Source organism: Atheta coriaria, unplaced genomic scaffold (genome assembly GCF_025399875.1).
Source record: "Atheta coriaria isolate IRGN ID8LTWV9N9 unplaced genomic scaffold, Caltech_Dcor_3.1 hic_scaffold_4_pilon, whole genome shotgun sequence".
Classification (NCBI taxonomy): Eukaryota; Metazoa; Arthropoda; class Insecta; order Coleoptera; family Staphylinidae; genus Dalotia; species Dalotia coriaria.
This window is the reverse complement of record NW_027045446.1, coordinates 11,971,553-11,992,792: the sequence shown is the minus strand read 5'-3', so window position 1 is coordinate 11,992,792 and position 21,240 is coordinate 11,971,553. Positions and strand designations below refer to the sequence as shown.

General features: G+C 40.5%; 4 protein-coding genes and 1 pseudogene across 6 annotated transcripts; 1 reads left to right on the top strand and 4 right to left on the bottom strand.

The window, feature by feature from the left end:
- Positions 1-1,763: 1,763 nt before the first annotated feature.
- Positions 1,764-13,781, top strand: LOC135790952 (synaptotagmin-15-like). 3 transcript variants are annotated; one of them, XR_010547874.1, is made up of 12 exons: positions 1,764-1,946; positions 2,406-2,574; positions 2,640-2,785; positions 3,016-3,226; positions 3,285-3,378; positions 3,443-3,604; positions 3,662-3,769; positions 10,258-10,468; positions 10,998-11,220; positions 11,755-12,052; positions 13,330-13,473; positions 13,535-13,781. XR_010547874.1 is itself a non-coding variant. In XM_065301252.1 (9 exons), the coding sequence occupies exons 1-9, from the start codon at positions 1,790-1,792 to the stop codon at positions 11,123-11,125; spliced, it is 1,380 nt and encodes a 459-aa protein (XP_065157324.1). In that variant the 5' UTR covers positions 1,764-1,789; the 3' UTR covers positions 11,126-11,696. The 3 variants fall into 3 exon arrangements, 2 of the variants coding, with proteins under 2 accessions (XP_065157324.1, XP_065157323.1); XM_065301252.1 differs by lacking the exons at positions 11,755-12,052; positions 13,330-13,473; positions 13,535-13,781 and having other exon boundaries at positions 10,258-10,462; positions 10,998-11,696; XM_065301251.1 differs by lacking the exons at positions 11,755-12,052; positions 13,330-13,473; positions 13,535-13,781 and having other exon boundaries at positions 10,998-11,696.
- LOC135790953 (aldehyde dehydrogenase family 3 member B1-like) lies at positions 3,765-5,361 on the bottom strand (annotated as a pseudogene).
- On the bottom strand, positions 6,847-8,630 carry LOC135790837 (aldehyde dehydrogenase, dimeric NADP-preferring-like). The gene has a single exon (XM_065301119.1). The coding sequence runs from the start codon at positions 8,501-8,503 to the stop codon at positions 7,127-7,129; it is 1,377 nt and encodes a 458-aa protein (XP_065157191.1). The 5' UTR covers positions 8,504-8,630; the 3' UTR covers positions 6,847-7,126.
- On the bottom strand, positions 13,740-16,617 carry LOC135790951 (uncharacterized). The gene is made up of 4 exons (XM_065301250.1): positions 16,560-16,617; positions 14,400-16,368; positions 14,207-14,338; positions 13,740-14,153 (listed from the first exon to the last, which is right to left on the bottom strand). The coding sequence occupies exons 2-4, from the start codon at positions 16,308-16,310 to the stop codon at positions 14,022-14,024; spliced, it is 2,175 nt and encodes a 724-aa protein (XP_065157322.1). The 5' UTR covers positions 16,311-16,368; positions 16,560-16,617; the 3' UTR covers positions 13,740-14,021.
- Positions 16,618-19,519: 2,902 nt separating this feature from the next.
- Positions 19,520-20,353, bottom strand: LOC135790932 (histidine-rich glycoprotein-like; the record flags this gene model as incomplete). The annotated part of the gene is made up of 1 exon (XM_065301215.1): positions 19,520-20,353. A coding segment is annotated over one exon (726 nt), but the record flags the coding sequence as incomplete, so codon positions are not given.
- Positions 20,354-21,240: the final 887 nt, after the last annotated feature.

Sequence of the window (21,240 nt, the reverse complement as noted above, 5' to 3'; positions counted from 1 at the left end):
AGCCACGAGGAATTATTCGGAAATTCGACGTCAACCTGCGAGCAAACCACAGGAAGACCCCGAGGAGGAGGATGACAATGATGATTATGTCCCCATAGACCCACCAATTACCATTATGACCCGGATACTGATCGAATTATCTACGATAAAACCCACGACCGAAAAATCTGTGGAGGAAATTGTCGAGGAGTATTTTGAAGAGGAACCAGAGGAGGTGATAACTACGAAGAAGCCTCCACCTGTGCATAAGACGGTTTTTCATAAGGATGTGCTAAATAAAGCTAATGGAAAGACACTTGTTGATTTCATAGCGTTATTGAAGTCAGACCCGTCTTATAAGCCTATTGAAGATCCTACAACTACCAAAGAACCACCTTCTACGACTACTCAAAAGCTGCTTCAACCACACCTCCTGAGTTTTTGAAATTTTTGGATAAGTTACACTCTAGTGAAGGGTATAAGAAGATAGACAATCCGGAAGATGTCCCTGCTGCAAAAAGAAACCGAAGACAACTACAGAAGCTCCTGTTGAAGAAGAAGAAGAAGAGAAAGAGGTAGTACCGGCGGGTAGTGTACAAAACTCACCAGGTGGTCAGTTTGGACCTGATGGAGGTCTACAAATCTTTGATATCAATGATTACTTACCAAAAGTGAAGACCTACACTCCAAGAACCTCAATTGATTATTCAAAGTATAAAACTATTGAGAGGACTACGTCAAGACATAATTTGAGCAGTCGTTATAGTGAAGAAGATGAAGAACCCTTTGAAAAACGTCCAACTGAAGCACCTACAGCTTCAAAGTATCAAACAGCTCCCCCTAGACCCAAATCACCACCAAAAGAAGAAAAGGAAGAAGATGATACGCCACAGGTGGCTGCTGTGACACAAAACAAAGACGAAGAAGAAAAAGAAGACGAAGTAACTACAACTTCCAAACCCACAACGACCACATCAGCTGTAAAGATCCGTATCCGTGGCAGGCAGCGACCTACAAGACGTCCCACACGTACCACCACAACCACCAAACCACTTTCCGAGGTTCCCACCGATGAAGTAACATCTGATCCTGTTGAAAATTACACCCCAGCGACACATCGTCCCCCATCTCGAGTTTATCCACGTCGCCATCGGCCAAAAATCCGTGTCCGATCAACCACCACTCCAACTTCAGTTCCAGTGGAGCTTGACAACGATGAGGATTCCTCCGAAACAAAACGAAGAACCATCCGCCGTCAGCAACATGTGATACCGGCGAATCACAAGCCCGATTACACTCCGCTCACGATCTCGAAGCGCATGGACGATTATCCCACGATGCTTGTGCAGCGTCAGGCGCGGCTTGTAACACCCGAGATAATAAATTATAATCAGACCGCCGGCGGCACGGCAAGCCGCCCCGGAGAGATCAACCCGCGGCAGTTCGCCGCGCGATATAAAGTTGCTCGCTTTGCAACCCAAGCCTCGACGGGAAGTCAAGATAAAGACGCGCCAGAGGTGCAGATTAGGCTGGATTCGAGAAACATTGACAGGAGCGATGCCCCCAACGCACGCAGTCCTGTAAAGTTCATCAAGGATCCAAATAAGCGACTCTACTTCTACGCACCGTTATGATGAGAGTATTTGTTATCTAGTACTATCTATTTGTTATTGTAAATAAATAAATTAAATTTTACTTTTTGCGATGTGTGTTTTTTTCCTCTGTTGTCGTTTGGATAATTTCAGGAACAGTTCGTAATCTAGTGTTTTGACTCGTAGCAGCACCTGAGGCGGAAAAAACCATGTGAAAAATGATCGTACTCTCGAAGACACCGTCGAAGAAAATCTTTCACTCGACGCTGGAAATGCTGTCGCTGGACAAGGACGTAGCGTCCACCTTTCAGCCGAAAGCTACGGAAAGTGTCGCAGCTAGACAACAAACATTCGATGGCGCGTTCAACGGGCAAGGTAAAATCAATATCCATTACTAATGTGTTTAGGCCCGAAGGCATTTTATTTACGTACCGAAACACACTCGGACCTGTCTTGTTGAACGAGGGATAACACGATATCCATTGATATTCGCCATTTTTCACTGCGTTTTTTTTTGCGATTTTTTTCGCGCTGGAAAACACGCTTTTATTTTATTATTCGCCTAGTATTCACTTAGCATTCAGCCTTCGTGCATGATTAACGTCGTACGTGTACCGCGCAGGTTGAACATAAGCCCACGGGAATATATTGCTGTCCAGGATGACAAAAGACACGCCTAGACAAGTGCCGGTTGTGCGGCATTAAAATTTAAGCGCTGAATGCGATGCGTTGTTTTATGGGATGCTACGGGTCTTAATATTTCATAAGGATTACAAATGCTTCGCTTTTGATAAATTGCACGATTTCGATTGATACATATTTGTGTTTGCTTAGAGTACTTCTACCCGTTGATCATCGCCTCGATTGGATTGACCGTGTTTCTGGTGACTGTCGCTGTCGTCCTGGTGCGGAAACATCGCATCAAGCGGGAGGATAGCGCCAACAAAGCCAGCAGCATATTGGTTTATCCATCGCAACAAGGATCTCTCCAACCGCAATTCTTGTAAGCTGCGAGTCTTATAATACTTCTTTATAGAAAACTAATTTCATCAAAACTTATTTTTAAAGGACTAAGGAAATTCACTTCAGTTTACCGCCATTGAGGAGTACTTCGTTGGGAGATCTGCATGAGACCGAACAGGACTCTGATGTTGACATTGAAACTGAATCTCTGTTGCCAACTACTCAACATAACCAAAGATCACATTCTTTCAGTATGTATCAACACATATCTACAACCTATACCTGTCATAATATATTACGTATTAAGTGGCTAAATAGGAGTTTTAGTCACGCCGTGACTAAAGCTCGTGACTAAAGTACTTTAGTCACGGCCTTGGCCGTCCGTGTTTAAAATACCACTTTCTGTGTCTAAAAATCCTGGAAAACTGACACTTTAAAGGTGGAAGTATAAAAATGAATTTATCTATTTATTTTCATACAGGTTGCTATGGCCTAGGAGTAATTGAACCAGCTCTATACAAGAATACCCTGGACTTGGATGATATTCAATGGCCGGATGGACATATTGGACGAATCTGGTTCTCCTTACGATACGAACCATCAACTGAAAAACTTCTGGTATCCCTGCTAAAGGCCAAGAACTTACCATCAAGAACCCTGGGAACTGTCAACAGTTGTGATCCATATGTCAGGTAATGAGTTTACCCAAAATTATAAAAAAAAGATATTTAAATTCCGTTATTATTTCAGATTGCACTTGATGCCAGATGAAAGACGATACTTACAGTCAAAGCAAAAAAAGAAGACCTGCAATCCATACTTTGATGAAACACTGGTCTTTCATGTAAGAACCACTTGTTACCAGCCCAACAGAAAAAAAAAACTAAAACGTTTCTATTGATCTTTAGGTGTCTCCGAAAGATATGTCCGATCATTATTTGAAGTTAACGGTGATTGATGGCGGACGGACCAAGCGGCGTGCTGAAATCGGCCACGTCACCTATCTCCTCAAGGAATTGGAAATCGGAGACGGGTCTGAACAGCAACTCTTCAAGCTTGACTTGGAAAAGGTGATAGGTTCTACATATATCAATTTTTTTCAATGTTAATAGCATTTGTCTTTACAGGAAACTACAGAAATTCGATCGGATCTGGGTGAGCTTCTCATTTCATTGGTATATAATGAAAACCTGTGTCGTCTGACCGCTACTGTCATCGAGGCTCGTCGACTCAAGGTAAGTAACAAATATTATATTATATTTTAAACATATGAAAACAGAATAATAGCAGTACAACTAAATAACATTCCAAAGATAAAAGTAAGTACAAGTTTCATCCAGTGAGTGAAAAGGAATTCTCGTTTCCTCATTAAATGCTTCAATATAAACAGGTTGCGATCATTGTAAGGCGGGTACCTGATGTTTTCAATCCTCTCTACTGAGGAATTCAAAGGTTTCTTCAACACACTCTTCTCATGTGTGAATGCGTCGAAGGTCTTCTTTCCGTGGTAACTCCCAAACCCACTTGCACCCACACCTCCAAATGGTAAACTTGCTGGTGCGACGTGTATCAATACATCGTTTACGGCCACACCACCAGAGGAGGTTCTGGTGATCAAATGTTCAACCACCTGCTGATTCCTAGCAAAAATGTAAAAGGCCAAAGGTTTTTCTCTTGCTCTTAGAAAAGAGACTACCTCATCCGGATTCTGTATTACTACTATTGGTAGTATTGGTCCATAGGTTTCCTCATACATCAAAGAAAAGTTGGGAGTTACATTTGCCAGAATAGTTGGTTCAAAGTATAAAGTCTCGCGATCATGGTGCCCACCATATGCTATCTCCTTACCATTTAGGTAGGATACCAATTGGTCAAATTGTCCTTTAGATATGATACGTGCATAATCAGGGGATTGTTGTGGATCACCATAAAACGCAGAGATGACTCCGGGTACCTCTCGGATAAAACTCTTCATCACCTCTTGCGTGCAGAGGATATAACCAGGGGCAATACAAGTCTGACCAGCGTTCACACACTTACCCCACATTACCCTCTGAACGGTAAGATAGATATCTGCTGATTCATCTATATAAACAGGATTTTGACTGCCTACCACGAACGTACCAGGAATAAACGCCGTGGCACAAATCGCCTGTAAAGTTTTTTGCTTTGTTTAGAGTTCCTGTGTAGAATAAATAATCAATATCAGGTTGTTTCCTGATTGATCCATCAGACACCAAATAACAGGACCCATCCAAGTAGTTATTGAGTTGTTCAATTAGGAATTTTGTGGTATGTGTTGCCATTTCCGGAGGTTGTATCACCACACAGTTCCCTGCTGCTATGGCACTTGCTAGAGGTTTCAAGGTACTCCGGAAGGGATAATTCCATGCACCGACAATAAACACAACCCCATATGGGTCACGGTAAATTTGTGGGGTACCAAAAAAGTCCATAAGGCGTTTGTAGGTGTTCTTCGGCTTCAACCATTTTTTAAATTTACTGAGAACATTAAGCACATCATTCTTGAGGAACTCAATTTCAAATAGTGATGCTTCAAACGCATTCTTGCCCAGATCCGCCTTGAGGGCTTGGAGCATCTTATACTCCTTATCCTGGTACATGCGGAATAGATTAGTTAATTGCTTCTCCCGGAAGGAGACCTCCATTGTACGCCCCAGATTGAAACTCTTCCGTGCAATTATCGCCGCATTGTCAAAACTTAGACACTTCGCCACAACTTCTACAACCACTTGCTCCGACATTTTGCGGGCGAATGAAAGATGATGGTCAAAGTATGAAAACATGAAGTAAAAAATAATAATCTGGAAACTAACAAACACGATCGCCTTGGGACCCAAAGCGTCATTCAATAAATATAACAACACAATTTACCGCATACACACAAAAAACGTTGTTATTATAAATTGTTATTATTTTATAAGCCGCGTGATTTAATGAGGTGTCAAAGGGCGTTTTGCACCACGAATAACAAAACTATTAAATTTTTTCGAATTCACGCTCGAGTAAATAAACCTCGGCTCACTTTGAGTTGCATCAACGACTGCCTGCTGAGCTTTGAGTGTTGGTGTTGCAAATGGGACATGGTATGCATCAGGAAATACAATGTGTTTCAATACGAGCGTAAATCTTGCGCGAATCAATCGATGATTCTTAATCGGCTCGGAGCGGTGTGTAACCTGACAAGTTTCCATTTCCATCCGAAGAGAAAGGAGTAACCTGCATTCAGGTAACTGACCGTTCTCAATACGGCAGAAAATCACACATCGCGCGCAAAGTGTGATATTTATGTAAATATTAATTCATCTCACATATTGGATCTTGCACAAAGCACGCAAAACTTGATTTATACCGACAGCAATTGTGAGTTAAAGTTAAAGTTAGGAAACACGAACGAGGAAATGCAACAGTGAAATGTACTTTTGCAAATTGCACGCCTCTGGCCTAGTGAAGCATTCCGGGGATTACCTACCTCTTCGCCAGCCGGATAATTGTATTGTAATTATATCCTAAACGTGCACGGCGCGCAAGTGAAGCAGCTTTCAATTTCCAGCTCACACATCGCCGACAATTGCGTGAAAGTCTGATTACACACTCGTTTCACTCGCGTTTGAACTGCATTCACGCTTATGACATAATCTCACACATAATAAAATTTGCATTCGAATTGAATGAAGCCAAGAAAAGACTTTTCCATATTGGACAGGTCATGGCATCATGCTTCGCGTTTGGTGAATAAACATTTTCGTTCGCTGAATGAATATCGTCATATCGATAGTTTTGCGAATTCGTTTCGACATGCATAGTGCACACTTAAACATTGTTATGGCTACGACATTGCCCAATGCATACATGATGAGTTTTAATTAATAAACCTTTAAAGTAAATAATTATAATAAAGATTAAAAACCAATCGAATGCGCATATATGCTCAATCATGTTTACGCTTTTACTTTGCAAAGTATTGTCATTTGCATGCATGAATAATTGAATGCTACCTCAAGGAGATATCATCATCAGCAGCGGAGGAAAGCAAGTGAAACATAATTCTGGAATCGTATTGACATTGACATCCATTCGGAAATTATTGATTGCGAGTGACAATTAATAAATGAGAATTAATTCCGTGTGATTAGCTGAATGAAGAAGTGCAGTCAGGCGAACGTTGAATAAAAAAGTGTTTCTCTGTTACCTGTGGATTCCAATAACTGGTCTCGCCAATCGATATCGACTCATTTACCTGGATAATTAATGTTGCAAAGTTGCAAGGGGAACAAAGAAATCTCGCGCGTTTTATTTGCACAAACGAGTCAACGAGTTTTAATTATGTATTAAATTATTGCTAAAATTGCTACTAAAAATCATACAATTGATTCTTTAAATAAGAGTTATTACTGCAAACGTAATTGAACGCAAAAGCGCACTGCAATGGTGCAAAGTACCATAATCATAACTAATTAAATTTGCAAACTAGTCGCTCGTAAACAACATTTAAGTTATAAATAATATGTGATACAAATATCATATAATTTGCAACATTAAAACATCAGTAAATAATCTTGTTGTTGGGCTCAATTAAAAACGTAATTTTGCATGACGACAACCACAACCACACCGAGTAAGAACACGAGTAAATACTGAACAGCCGTAACCGGAAACTCCGCGCGCTTCTTGAGGACAAAGTTCAGAAAGCTGCTCTTCGCATCCGTGTATGGCGGATATCGCGGCGCGGTTAATTTATCCGGGATCAGAGCAAAGTCTCTCTTGAGGACGCTCTTCTTATGCACGAAAATATCAAAACTCTTCTTTCCGTGATAGTTCCCCATGCCGGAATTTCCAACTCCTCCAAATGGTAAACTCTCAGTGGTGATGTGCATCAAAGTATCATTCACACACACACCTCCTGAAGATGTCATTTTCAACATCAGCTCAACTTCTTTTTTGTTTTTTGAAAATATATAGAATGCCAGTGGTTTCTCTCGATTGTTGATGAACTCCACAGCTTCGTAGATTGAATTCACGTTGTAAATTGGTAAAATTGGCCCGAAGATCTCCTCGGTCATGATGGGATCACTGGGGTGTACGTCCACAATGATTGTTGGTTCGATGAATCGTTCCTTGGCGTCGTATCCGCCTCCCATGGCGATTTTACCATTGCTCATCATTCCAACCAAGCGATTGAAGTGTTTATCTGTGATGATCCGGCATAGATCCGGGGAACTCTGAACGTTGTTACCATAAAATTCTGTAATTGCTTTCTTGCATGCCTGAATGAATTTTTCTTGGATTGCTTTGGTGCAGAGGATGTAATCCGGGGCAATGCAGGTCTGGCCAAGGTTCAGACACTTCCCCCACATGATTCTGTAAGCAGCCATTTCAATATCTGCTGTGGAATCGATGTAAACAGGACTTTTGCCTCCCAATTCAAGTGTGGTTGGTGTTAGATACTTAGCTGCGGCTTGATGGACAATCTTACCAACCATGGGACTACCAGTGAAGAAGATGTAATCAAATCTTTCTGCTAACAATTCTGTAGTTTCTTCAATGCCACCTTCAAAAACTTGATAACACTCTGTATCCAGATACTTGGGTATTGTCTCCGCGATGAATCTGGCACTTGCACAAGCAATCTCCGAGGGTTTCAGAATCACACAGTTACCAGCTGCTATTGCACCTGCCAAAGGTAGCAGGGTCAACTGCATGGGATAATTCCATGCTCCCATGATTAATACAACTCCAAAGGGATCACTGTAGATTTTCAATTCGTTGAGCAAGTTAGCAATATCCTTCGGTTGATCCTTGGGTTTCATCCAGGACTTGAAATGCATGAGGATATTGGTCAGGTCATTCTTCAACAACTCGGTTTCTCCCAGTGAAGCTTCCGATTTATGCTTACGCAAGTCAACATTCAACGCCTCCCACATTTCCTTCTCGGTCTCGTTATACATCCTTTGTAGATTCTTCAATTGCTGTTCACGGAACTCAACCGTAAGGGTTTTATTGGACTGGAAAGCTCTACGAGCGATCGTCACCACATCCGCAGCGGATTTAATCGGACTCTGCGGCTTGCAGAAAATCGTCTTGCCATTGGGTTCCTCATCGAAGTTAACAACCGCATAGTTGGTCTCACCTAATTCTTCACCCCGGGAACTATGATGACGTTCTCCATCATGGTCCCAAGTTGGTTCCAATCAACCGAATCACTTCACTAAGTTGTAATTTCACCACAGAAATAAACAAACAAACTGAGTTGTACTCGATGCCGGTGTGATGCTCTACCGGCGTCTTATGTCGGGCGAGTGAGGCATACGATTGGCTTCCTGGTCGGCGTGCTTAGTTAATTTATTGGCGCGGTAGTGGCGCGGATACGACGAACGTAACGAACGTCACCAGCCGCACGAACGAAACCCGCTGCTCAAACAAAGCTTTTACGTTTGTTACATTATGCATCTACTACCGCACATAATGCAATCATGTACGGCATTAATTAAACCAGCGTTTTCTGTATTAATTCATAATCAATCCGTTCACCAGTGATCATGATATTGAACATAAACTTGAACAAATGTAACAAAAGTGTTTTTTTTTCTTCTTCGCCAGCGGCCTTGCGAAAAGTTCACATACTTTTAACTCGGAGATAAGCTGACGTGAATGGCGTCCACATACGAACAGATTTTATGAATACCTATATATTAAAATCAATTCAGGGGGGACCTTGAATCATTTTGAATCATTTTCGATTTTAACACGATCGCAGGTTCATATTTGCTGCTGCTATTGCCCGAAATGTGTTCGCATCTGGCCAGCGGCTAGACCGCTAGACCAACAACTCGTTGCGTAACGGCGATAAACGAAAAAAAAAAAACACATCGTATCGTTACTTGTGTTCAAATTGTTAATATGCATAATAAATTAATAACATAAATACCAGTGTTTCTCAACCAACAAAAAATAAATAAATAACAAGGAACCAAATATAACGTTCCGTTCAACTTGTTGATGACCACTACTTTGCATTGACAATGCTAGTTGATAATAATAAATATTAAAAGCGTTGTTGAAATTGTTACATCGCGCAGAAAAAGTTCCGTTCTGCACGGGGAATTCGCGCCGTAATAAATTACGATTAGTAACAAATTGCATAAATTGTGATTTAAAACATTTTTCGATCGTTTGCAAAGCGTTTTCTTTCACGTAAAACACAATGTCAAGATTTTAAGCTAATAAAATATTTAACGAAATCTCTTATCATGAAAAATTGATAACAATTCTCCAAATATCCAGCCATTCATCGATACGGAAGTCGAGTTCACATTACTTATGTAACAAGATGTAATAACAGTGTCTGTTGTCTTGCTGTGCGTACCCAGGTTATAAATACAAAGAAACAAAGTCAAACAAGTGCGTATTCATTATTAATTGGGGAATTTCGACGATGAAAATGTATCTTTACACTCAAATACAATTTTTTTGTTATTTTTAATGGAATCCAAGAAAAACAATGTCAAGATAATTATATCTATTAGTTTTTGCTTTTCTTTACAATCGATGTGAATAGGCACATCAAAAGAAACGTCGGTTTTTATTCAATTGCGAACAAACAAAATAACCGTCCATTAAGCGCGCGGTAATTGATTGTAATTAATTCGCTCTCTCAATGCGAACGTTTCGGAAAACGATGGAACGAATAATGCGGCTGCAGTTTCAGGGTGACAAGCACGAGGCCTACGTCCGCCTGACATTGAATCAGCACTACAAGTCGGTGAAGGAGAAGCGGACGCGCGTGGTGCGCAGCGCTCAGGAGTCCGTCGCCACCTTCACCGAGGGCTTCAACTTCAAGCTGACGCCCTCGCAGATGGACATCACCAGCCTGGCGTTCCACATCTTCCAGTCGACGAGTGGTTATGGTAGGGGTACGTGGCTTTGCATTGTTTCTTAGATGTGCTTTCGCAGTACTCGATGTGAGAATGAAATTAAAATTCAATGAAATTTTTGATCCAACGTAATAATTTAATTCACAATACAAACAAAGCGAAAAAATATGATATGAGTTAAAAACTTGTTAATTAAATAATCATTACTCGACGGTTTGCGGTCATTTCGCCACCCACTGGAGAAAAACCAAAACCACACAATTATTTCATTAATTCATGAATTTGTGCGGTGGTGGGCTTCAGGAACACATGTCAGTTTCGATGGGAAGCTCACGCCTGCTCATGATCATCTAGTTTAGCCCGGTCGGGGAGGTGTGGGTTAATTAAACAGCCCGCACATCGATATAATTACACACTGAACTTTCGCCCGCGCACGCATTACGAACGGACAATCGCAATTATAATATTACCTATGCAGGGATAATAATGATAATCGACGATTGAAAATTTTGTTGTAAGCGATCTCGGCGTAATTGTACGATGCGCTAATATCTGATTAATTTTGCAGATAAATTGATTGGCAAATGCGTGCTGGGATCGTACATGTTCGCCAGGGGCAAGGCGCTCATTCACTGGAATACCGCGATGGCGAACTCCATGGAACAATCGCAGCAATGGCACGTGCTTTGCGAATGAGGAGGCTAGCTCCGAGCATACATACATTTTAGCCAAGTTTTCTCTGTCCTTCATTAGCGCCATCGGGCGGATAGCGAATCACATAATATTTACCTGTAAGATATTCAAACCAATATATACATGTAGTTTCGGAGACTATAGCAGACTATCTACGTAGAACATTTCATTTTATTGAAAATTTATTCAATCGCAGTTTAAAAATAGAAAAATTGTTTGATTCTAGCTTTATAGAAATATAGTGCGCATAATTTAGTATAATATATCCACAAAAACACTTTTAAAAAAGCATTTTTTAAATTTTTTGTTTAAAAAATTATTTTTGATATTTTGGATAATATTTACAATGAATCTATGGCTATGGCGGTTGTAGATGCTGGCAGAAATGTGTGAAAACAAGTCAACAAGATTTCGATTTGAATTTTTTTACACTCTTAACGAGATTTTCCAGCCGGAAAACAAAGCATTTGCATTTCGTAATATATTTTCCTATTTTCATGCGATATTTCATGTGAATATCTGCAGATGCATTTCCTCGAAATGTTTAGATGCTGTATTAAAGATATAAACAACATTGAGTCGTAGTTTCATCCACACACAAAACTAGTCCTCCAACTTGCTGTTTCTCGTAGTTACCGAGTGCCCGATTTCCCGAGAAAATCGTGTTTACCTACCAGCAAATCTCCGGCCTGCTCCTTGAATGCAACACACGCCGCCTGGCTGCCAGCGGTGCAAAAGGACGTCCCAGCTGATCGGTGATCACTCCCGCTACTGAAAATCAGTTGCTCCGTCGCGACGCTCCATGCCAGACGCGTTCCATCGACGCATGCATAAAACTTTTGGCGCTGCGTGTTCAGATTACTCCACGAATATTTCTACAATTTGGTGAATCTTCCGGAAGAATTCCTCGGGCGTAGACAACTCTAACAGGTATGAATTTTTATTTATTTTTAATTTTTTTGTTTTGTTTATGTGGAATATTGCATGATGCGTGCGTTATTTGTATGAGAATCACGAGCGTGTTTCGGTAAACGATTTCAATGCGGGTGGTGCTCCTCTGCGCTGGTTTCATTCGTACAAATGCACAAAAATTTGTTTTCGGTGCGTACTCTCCATTGTGCTCATTATGCTCGGGAGTTTACCGTACGTCTGGATTTCGTTTGTTCTCGCTTTCCTTTCACCTCGCCGGCTCGTTTTTCCAGCGGCCGTGAGTGAGTGCGTTGTATTAGATTACAAATCCTAAATGAATCTTGATGAAAAACCTAATGGAACGAGCGCGACAAATAACGAAGTAAAAATGCGTCCTTCTTGTTCATTAATTTCTGCTCTCCCTTGTCATTCGAATATTAATGCATGCATTCGCTGTCTTGACGTAAAGTTACAGTAAACAAACCATGCAACCACGCCGGTCTAAGATTTGCTGTTAGGAAATTTTCGAAAGTCACAAACAATGCACGTAATCCATTAAATTCCAAAATCGGATCATAAGGGAGTAATAAACAGGAGATAAGCAAAATATAATTGAAAAAAGTTTTGCATATAGGCCGCAAGAGTGAATAATAATAAGTTACAATGGACGACGTCGCTGGAAATAAAAGAAGAATGCAAGAAAGCCGGCAAAGTTTTATATTTTCCGTCGCGCGTAATTTATAGCCGGGATAAATCCGTTTTCGAGATATTTTCCTTTGTAAATCCGTTCCACCACGAATCGCGATTTAATAAAATCTCCATTTTTACAGTCGCTTTTCGCGGAATCATAAACTGTGTTTCGGCATGCAGCACACGAGGGCTGAAATCTGAGCGCCTCCTGCAGGAACCAGCGTAAAAGGAAAGCAAGAAACTGGGACAAGCGTCCGCCAGCAGGAGCTCGCCGAGAAATTAACTTAATGCGCAAAGAAATTGAATGAGCGTGCGCGAAACGTAATAAGCTTTAATTGAACACTGCATATATTGGCGTGTCCTTAATCTGAGCCGGCGGCATTTGTAACAGTCGCACACCGCAAAATCACAAAAGGTAAAAGTCAGAGACACAGAGTTGTCACACGAGATGCGATCATTTATTATGATCGGATTCGAGGTAAAATCAATACGATTCCGCGGTTTATTAGTCTCATGTGGCTTAATTAACTTTATTATTCCAATAACGGGCATTTATTAATGTTACGCATTTTGATTTATGATTATGTGCGCGTTTTTTTCGCCGACAGATTCGAGCATGGACGAGGCAGTTCACGCATTCCGCAACAGCAACCTCAACTCCAACTCCAACGAGACTTTCCTGGTGAAGCGCACCGATGATCCCAAGTACTTCTATGTCGCCATTGCGAGTTTAATCGTCTTCCTATTAATCTGTATGATTATTAACTGAATATTGCATAAAATGTTTGGTTGATTGAGTTGTTTATGTTGTAGCTATCATCACAACTGTCTTGCTATGTGTCACCCTGAAGAACGAGCCGATTCTCTGGGAGGCCGACGTGGAGAAACCTCCGGAACCGTCTGGAACCGCTGATGAAGTCGCTGATTCTTTTGAAGAACATGAGCGTGAATGCGAGGATGAAAACAACGTTTAGTAACATTCCACAAACTATGACTATAATATTACTCTCTCAATGGATGCTACAAAGTTGTTTTAATATATTTGTAAATGCACATAATATATAAAAAATATAACATTGTAAGGAAAAATAAAATGCTAGTGTACCTGGTGTGATTGTGAAGGATTGGTGCATGTAGGGATAAGTATCATAGCGTTAAAAAAGCGATTTTTTATAAAATCGGTTGATTTAATCTGTTTTTGCTTCTCGATTTAAATTTTCTTCTTTTTTTGAGTTTTTGGCGTGAATTTTTGGCTTTTTTTGTCGTTTAACTCTTGAACTATTCGAACAACATAAAATGTTTAATATTCTGGCTCGGAATCGCAAAGAATTTCACCAGTATCGTCTAGACACGCATCGTAATGATGACTTCGGCGGAATTTGGCGATTATTGACAGGAACGCTGAAATTTCAGGGGTTACCACCACGTCGTTCTGAAATAAATCATATTTTAAACTAAATTTTATTAAATTTATGTTTGTGTTACTTTAAAATATTTAAGGACGTTTTTTGTGATTGTCTCCAGATCGTTACCAACTGTAGCAGAGCATGTGTAAAGATTTGTCTTTGATTTGCGCACCATGGTGAACCAATCAGCCCGGCAGTCGAATTTACCCACCTGAAATAATAATAAATAAACAAATGAATTAATTGATATTTAATTGGTTGTATGTTGGTACTGGTGTCGCGGTCAAGGACTGGAAATATTCGGTTTCCCCAATTTCAGCGAGTAGTTCTTTCATGCACTCCAACTCATGCTTGGAGCAGGTTTTGATCTTTTTCAACATTGGTCGTCGCATTGGCACTGAACAAGCAATCTTGTCATATTTATTCTCGAAATTGGTCGTGGGTCTTTGTTGTCCTGGTGATGGTGTAAACAGCGGATGCATCATAGCTTGACGTTGTGCTCTCTGTTGATGGACTTGCTGTTGCAACACGAGTTGATAAACGTGTTGTTGAGCTAGAGCAGTTTGCTTCTCTTGCTGCTGCGCTAGCTTGTCATTGATAGCTTCAGGGGTGCATTCCTGGGGTGAATTCAAGATATCCTGGTCAAACCAATGACGCCAATCTAGACCACAAATTGCTTGTGCTTGTTCAGCAGCCGCGTTCTTTAGGGAGATGTTGTTGCATGCGGATATAGCATGCTCAAACTCATTATCATTACTGCAAGCCCTTTGAGCCTCGAGTCTCTTGTAATGTTGTTCGATATTCTTGGTGGTGGGAAAGAATTCCACTGTGGGGCAAGCTCTATCCGCACTGTACAACTTTCTGCTGTTACAGAATTTCTTCTTGGTTTCATTGATCATATCAATCCTGTCATGGGTTGGTGGAGTCTGCGATTCTTCATCTACACATGCATCAAAATCAAAATCCAAGGGATGTGTCCCCAGGTTAGAGTCGAAACCTTCTGGTAGAAAGGACATTTTTGGAGCGCGACTGCGATGGAGGAAGGGTGGTAAAGGCCCTGGATTGCTAACATTACTGTCCAGATTGGAGAATATACGGATCATGTGCTCGGTAAGGTCTCGGGTTGCATGCTCCCAAACAGAGTAACAGGCACGGAAGTCCGAGGTGAGTTCCCGGTTAATGTTCCCTAGGGATCCGTCTTTGACCTGCAGGTACCCTTTCATCAAGTGCCAGCAGTTGATCAAACGCACATAGGCATAGATAAAGTCCTTGGTAGCCCATGGTACACCCTGGGAATGAATATTGGCTACAGTCAAAAATGGGCGATTGATTTCGCCGCGGGTACGGAAGCACAGGTCGTGGATCTTCTTGAAACATGGTCTATGCTGATGGCGGATGGCAACCTTCTCAGCAATCTCACATCCGGCATCTAGGAATTTAATAAAATTCTCGGTTTCGGGATCATATAAATTATAGTAATCATTGGGATCATCTCCTGAGTTGTAGAAGAATTGCTCGCCGCTAGATTGCTCTGTGAATGACTCATTCTGCTTCTGCAATTGAGCTGCGAGGTTCTCCCGGAAGACCCTGTCATAGAAGGCGCGCTCCTGCACTGCTCTCTCCTGATTCAAACATGCGTTAATCACATGATCCTGAATTCGTTGCTCGCGTAACATCGTCTCCTGCGACAGTGTCAATTGCGCATTGTAGTTAATACCTCCGGATTGATTAACTTCCGGTACCTGGACACTATTGTTTTGTAATTTATTGAAGTACTCTCGTCCATACACCTGGGTCATCTGAGTCCTACAAGACGTAGGCGTCATCAGAGGTGTGGTGGTCTTTGATGAGAGAGATGTTACGCTCGCAAACGTAGAAGTGCTGGAGTGCTCTGTGCACGGTTTGGACGTTTGTGGTCTTTGGGGCATCGGAATGGTCGAGAATAATTGTGACTCCGGGGGTATTGGGATCATCTGGCCAATACGTCCCACTATGGGCACGCGGTATGCATGGGATATTTCTGAGAATTGAAATATGGGCACGGTAGGGTAAATTATTTGGCCCGGCTGACAGCTCGGTATGTTTGGGATTAAGAAAGCGGTTATTGGTACGCTGGTTACGGGTTTGTTCGCTTCCGTCTGCATTCCCGACGAGACGGGGTTTGGGCAATGGGGGTAGTTCATTCTGTGTTTTGTTGTTCAGAAGAGCGCTAACGAAAGCAAGAGCTGTATGCTCAGGCACCTGAAATGAAACACATAATGTGGTAATAGGGACCCCTTTTTCAAATGTCAAAAGGGCTGATAAAATTTTATAAAACATGTTTCACGTTATTTATTTCTGACCACTGAATATTTTACGTCTTTTGTGAGCCTAATATCCTACTAATTCTCCTGAGTAATGATTTAAATATATACAGATTGAAATATTCTTACTTTTTTAATGATATGTAGCTGCAGAAATTTTGAACTTAGAGGTGACACTGAATATGAATTTTTTTCGAGAAATAAAATGTCAAACAAGGAAACAAAAGCAGTTGCTATGCATGCGATAATATAAAGAAATGAAAATTAAAAGTTTTGCATAAATAAAATTCGCTGAAAATCGCATTGAAGAATAAACGCGCAGTATTGCTGCACAAATATTCAATGCAAGCGTAAATAAACACAATCTCACGCGGAGAGGATAAAAAAGTTTCACAAGAATCGTGTGATCCGATACGGATAAAGGTAAACAAACAGCTCGCAACGCATCCAATTCCAAGAGATTTAATATAAAAATTTGCATTTGAGCGACATCTTCTCTTGAATTATAAAGTTTTACTGAAGGTGATTGCACGCACACCATTACATTTATTTACGTTTATTTTAACGTGATAACAAACAGAATTCCACGATAATACGATAATACAATACAATAATATTGTTGAATAGAGGAGTTTACAGATATTTTATGCAAGTTATGACAATTTTTATATAAGTACTATCGAATTATACTTCTTTAGCGCTTGTAATGATAAACTGTTTCAAGAAAATGACAAAAAGTCAAAAAAATAATTGTTTACATAGAAATTTATTCTTAAGAATTAAAAACTGAATCAAAAATTAGTAAACGGTTAAATATTATATGCTTGGGAATAAAAGAATTTATAAATAAACGCGTAGATTTGCTGCATAAATATTAAATGCAGGTAGAAGTAAACACGTTCTCGTTCGTTGTTGATAAAAAAGGTGCGCAAGAATTGCGTGATCCGTATCAGAATAAAAGTAAACAAACAGTTAGCAGCAATCCAATTCCATGAAATTTAATCTAAAAATGTGCATCTTAGCGACATCTTCTCTTGAATCTTAAAGTTATATTGAAGGATGCTATTCGTTCAATTGATAAGGTGTACGTGCACCGATAGTGTAGGTAGTATCGATGCGAAGGTAAATCGCATGCACAAACTCCGCTCGCAAATTTATCTCAATCTTATTACCAACGCTCGCTGCTGCAATACTATGATATATTATTAATATTGGAATAAAATATAATAATATTGTTATATAAAAGTCCACAATAGATTTAAAATAAACTAATTTTTATACAATTAACGCGAATTTAACTCATTTGCTGCTTGTAATGATAAACATGTTGCAGATAATGTCAAAATGTAAAAATTAAACAAATATGTACATAGAAATTTATTTCGACGTCCCCAGTAGTAAAAGTGGCTTAAAATATTTGTAGAATATGCTTGCAACAAACATTTTTACACCTGTAGATTATTTTTACTTCAAAAGTGCATCGTAACGCCATCCAGGAATCATATCAAAAGTATACATGTAATTTATTGTGTATCAGTAAGAATACATTAAGAAAGCCGTACTAGAGTTGTGTCTGTGAAGGAAAATTAATTTCACACTAATCCGAGTGCTTCCAACAGTGTGCGCGTCTTTTTACAATTAAAGAAGTAGCATTTTTAAATATAACTGTACAATCCAAGTCGAGGTGGCGCTAGAATGCACTTTTACGAATTAAATTAAACTTCATTCGACACTTTCGCCTTGAATATCGAACAATAACAAGATTATCAGTTCGGCACGATATTTCTGTTGAAATTCTTACAATAACATCACGATGCGTTTGTTTATTTTATAGTATGTAGATAAAAAACGAACATGTAGATTAAAAAAACGTGTTTATAAAACTTGAAACATGATTTATAAGTACACGAGGAATAAAATACAGAAAGTAAATGTAACTACCCAGAGTAAACCTAGATGGCGCTAAGATGTACTTAAGTGAATTAAACAGCCATATCCCACTTAAAAACAACTTCATAGTTTGACCCAAGATGGCATTACAGTGCATTTTAATGCATTAAATTATACATCGTACGACGTTCAACGTACTATCATATCACGATAAGATAATCAGGTAAACCTGATATTTTACGTTGAATCTCGTGCATAGAACGCACAAAAATGGTTTATTTATTTTATAGTAAATAAATCAACAAATAAAATTTTACATGTTGTTAAATCTTATTTTATTTCAATTAAAATAAAATATATTTTCTTTATCGAATACGTAATCCATGTTTAATAAAAAAAAAATTAAATTAAAATTAAATTTCTGAAATTTCCATATTTATCCATTTCCGATAATAACCATATGAAATTAAATTAATGGTTCCATCATATCTAATGACTGTGAATACGCCGGTTTGCTAATGATTATATCCCTGATATTTATTGTGCGTACAAAGCCGAATGAAAGATCGAAAAAGATTAAAGGCGACACACAACAATGACACATGAATCATAATGAATCAAAGAAAAATGAGAAGGTGTTGGTCGCATCAAATTGACGACGAATTTGATGATTATAACGTGCGTGCATCGAGAAATAACGCCCACGCCATTGATGTTTTATTAATCATACCTCGCGTCCAAAAATACATACAACAAGCACCACACGAATAAATGAAATGAAAAGATCCTTTCATCGCTTGCACAACTACTTCTCGTAATGAGCGTGAGGAATTAGCGAGCCCCATTTGGCTTCGAAGCTGTTGTGATAATATTTGGATATTTGTTTGTTTTGTGTTTGTTTACGAGACAAAGTCAGCGCAGCGGATTCGGAATGTTGTGTTCTGTTGTTATTTGAGATTTTCCGCGCGCACAGGGTGGAAAGGCCTGCGTTTGCAAAGCGGCGTCTATTTTTAAATGAAACTATACCGGTCGCATGCAACAATGTATGCTGTATGCTATTCCCCGGCACTTTGCGCATTTGAAGTCACGTAGAGTGCCTCAGGTGAAAGATGTGCTCAATTAAGTGTGCCATGGCCCACGATTACAATTCTCGTGCATTAGGCGCACCTGCACTCTGCGGAATAAACTGCCCAGCCGAGTTTTTGGATAAAATTTATTAAGATCATCAACAAATAACAAGTGACCATTCAAATTCAACAATAAAATCAATTAACAACAGTTACCACCAAATGAATGGGTAACGACATTTAGCCATGTTTGGAATGCACATGTTTGTGACCATGTTTGTGCTCATGCTTGTGTCCATGATGATGGTCATGCTTGTTCTCATGTTTGTGTCCATGATGATGACCATGCTTGTGTCCGTGATGATGGTCGTGCTTGTGGCCATGATGATGGTCGTGTTTGTGGTCGTTGTGGTGTTCGTGTTTGTGTCCATGATGGTGGTCGTGTTTGTGGGCCTGATGATGGTCGTGGCCATGCTCGTGTTTGTGCCCATGATGATGATCATGCTTATGGTCCTCGTGATGGTCCTCCTTGTGCTCCTGGTGATGCTTATGCCCGTGCTTGTGACCATGCTTGTGATCATGATGATGGTCATGCTTGTGGTCCTGATGGTGGCTGTGGGCATGCTTGTGTCCATGATGATGATCGTGCTTGTGGTCCTGGTGATGGTCGTGCTTGTGCTGGTTGTGGTGGTCGTGTGCGTGCTTGTGCTCCTGCTTGTGTTTGTGGTGATGTTCCTGCTTGTGCTGGTGCTTGTGCATGTGGGTATGTTTGTGGTAATGGACCTCGGCGTGCTCCTCGTCCTCATGGTGGCTCTTTTGATCCGCCCAGCGACTCTCGGAGTTCTCGGCGTCACGCGGTGCTAGCTGCGTTTGGTCATCGGCATCAGCAGCCGCCTCGCCGTAATCCTCGTAGTCTTTGGACGTTCGCGACTCCACCGGGGACTGCTCCTCGGGTTTGCTCGGTAGGTCTTCTCGAAGGTCGAGAACAATTCGTCGAAGTGGCGGCCGGGCTCGGCGTTGGTCTGGGCCACGGCCGGCGCTACGTTGGCACTGTTCCCGGTGTTATCGACTTCGGCGTTGCCGGGGGCGGCGGGGAACTTCTGAGGGTAGGTGATGTAAGGTGGCTGGTGGACGTAGTACGGCGCCACATATTGTTCGTAGTCGATGCGGTATGAGCAGACGCCCAAGAAGACCGTGGTCAAGAAACACGCGGTTGTCTGATCATGAAAATCAACAAATTACTCTTTTTGAAGCCCAAAATTAAAATTATCACAATTTTAATATTGACAATATGACTCTGGATGCAATGACTTTCTTTTTTCGCTTGCTTAGCAAATTGAATGAGATACTATTGAATGTGCTCACCAAAACTCCCATGTTGGATTCCTAGTAGGTCTTCTTAGAGCCCAACGAAGCTGAGTACTGTCTTCCGTTGGCGAATCGTTGCGTATTTATACTCCCCGAGATACGCTAGTTAATCGTAATTAATTCAGAATAGCGTGCCGTACCATTCGATGCCTTACTCATTTAATTTCTCGTTGGTACAATTTGTGCATCCCGAATCTTGCGCTTCGATTGTTTCCATACCGTGTTCGCAGCGATTTTATTACTTTGTGCATTTTGCATGGAGCTTCGCGCTTCTCGCTTCTTGCGTTTTATCGATAGTACCGTCATTATTTATGAAAATATCCCAAGCGCGTGCACTCTACGTACGAAAACCAGCGTGAATCATTAATAATAATTCATAATTGTTCCTAACGGAAGGCCGTGGACGTGCAAATCAAAAGCCAGGCAGTGTGAAATCTTGAATCTTGCCGAGTTTCACTTTATTTGCATTCAATTCTGTAGGCACG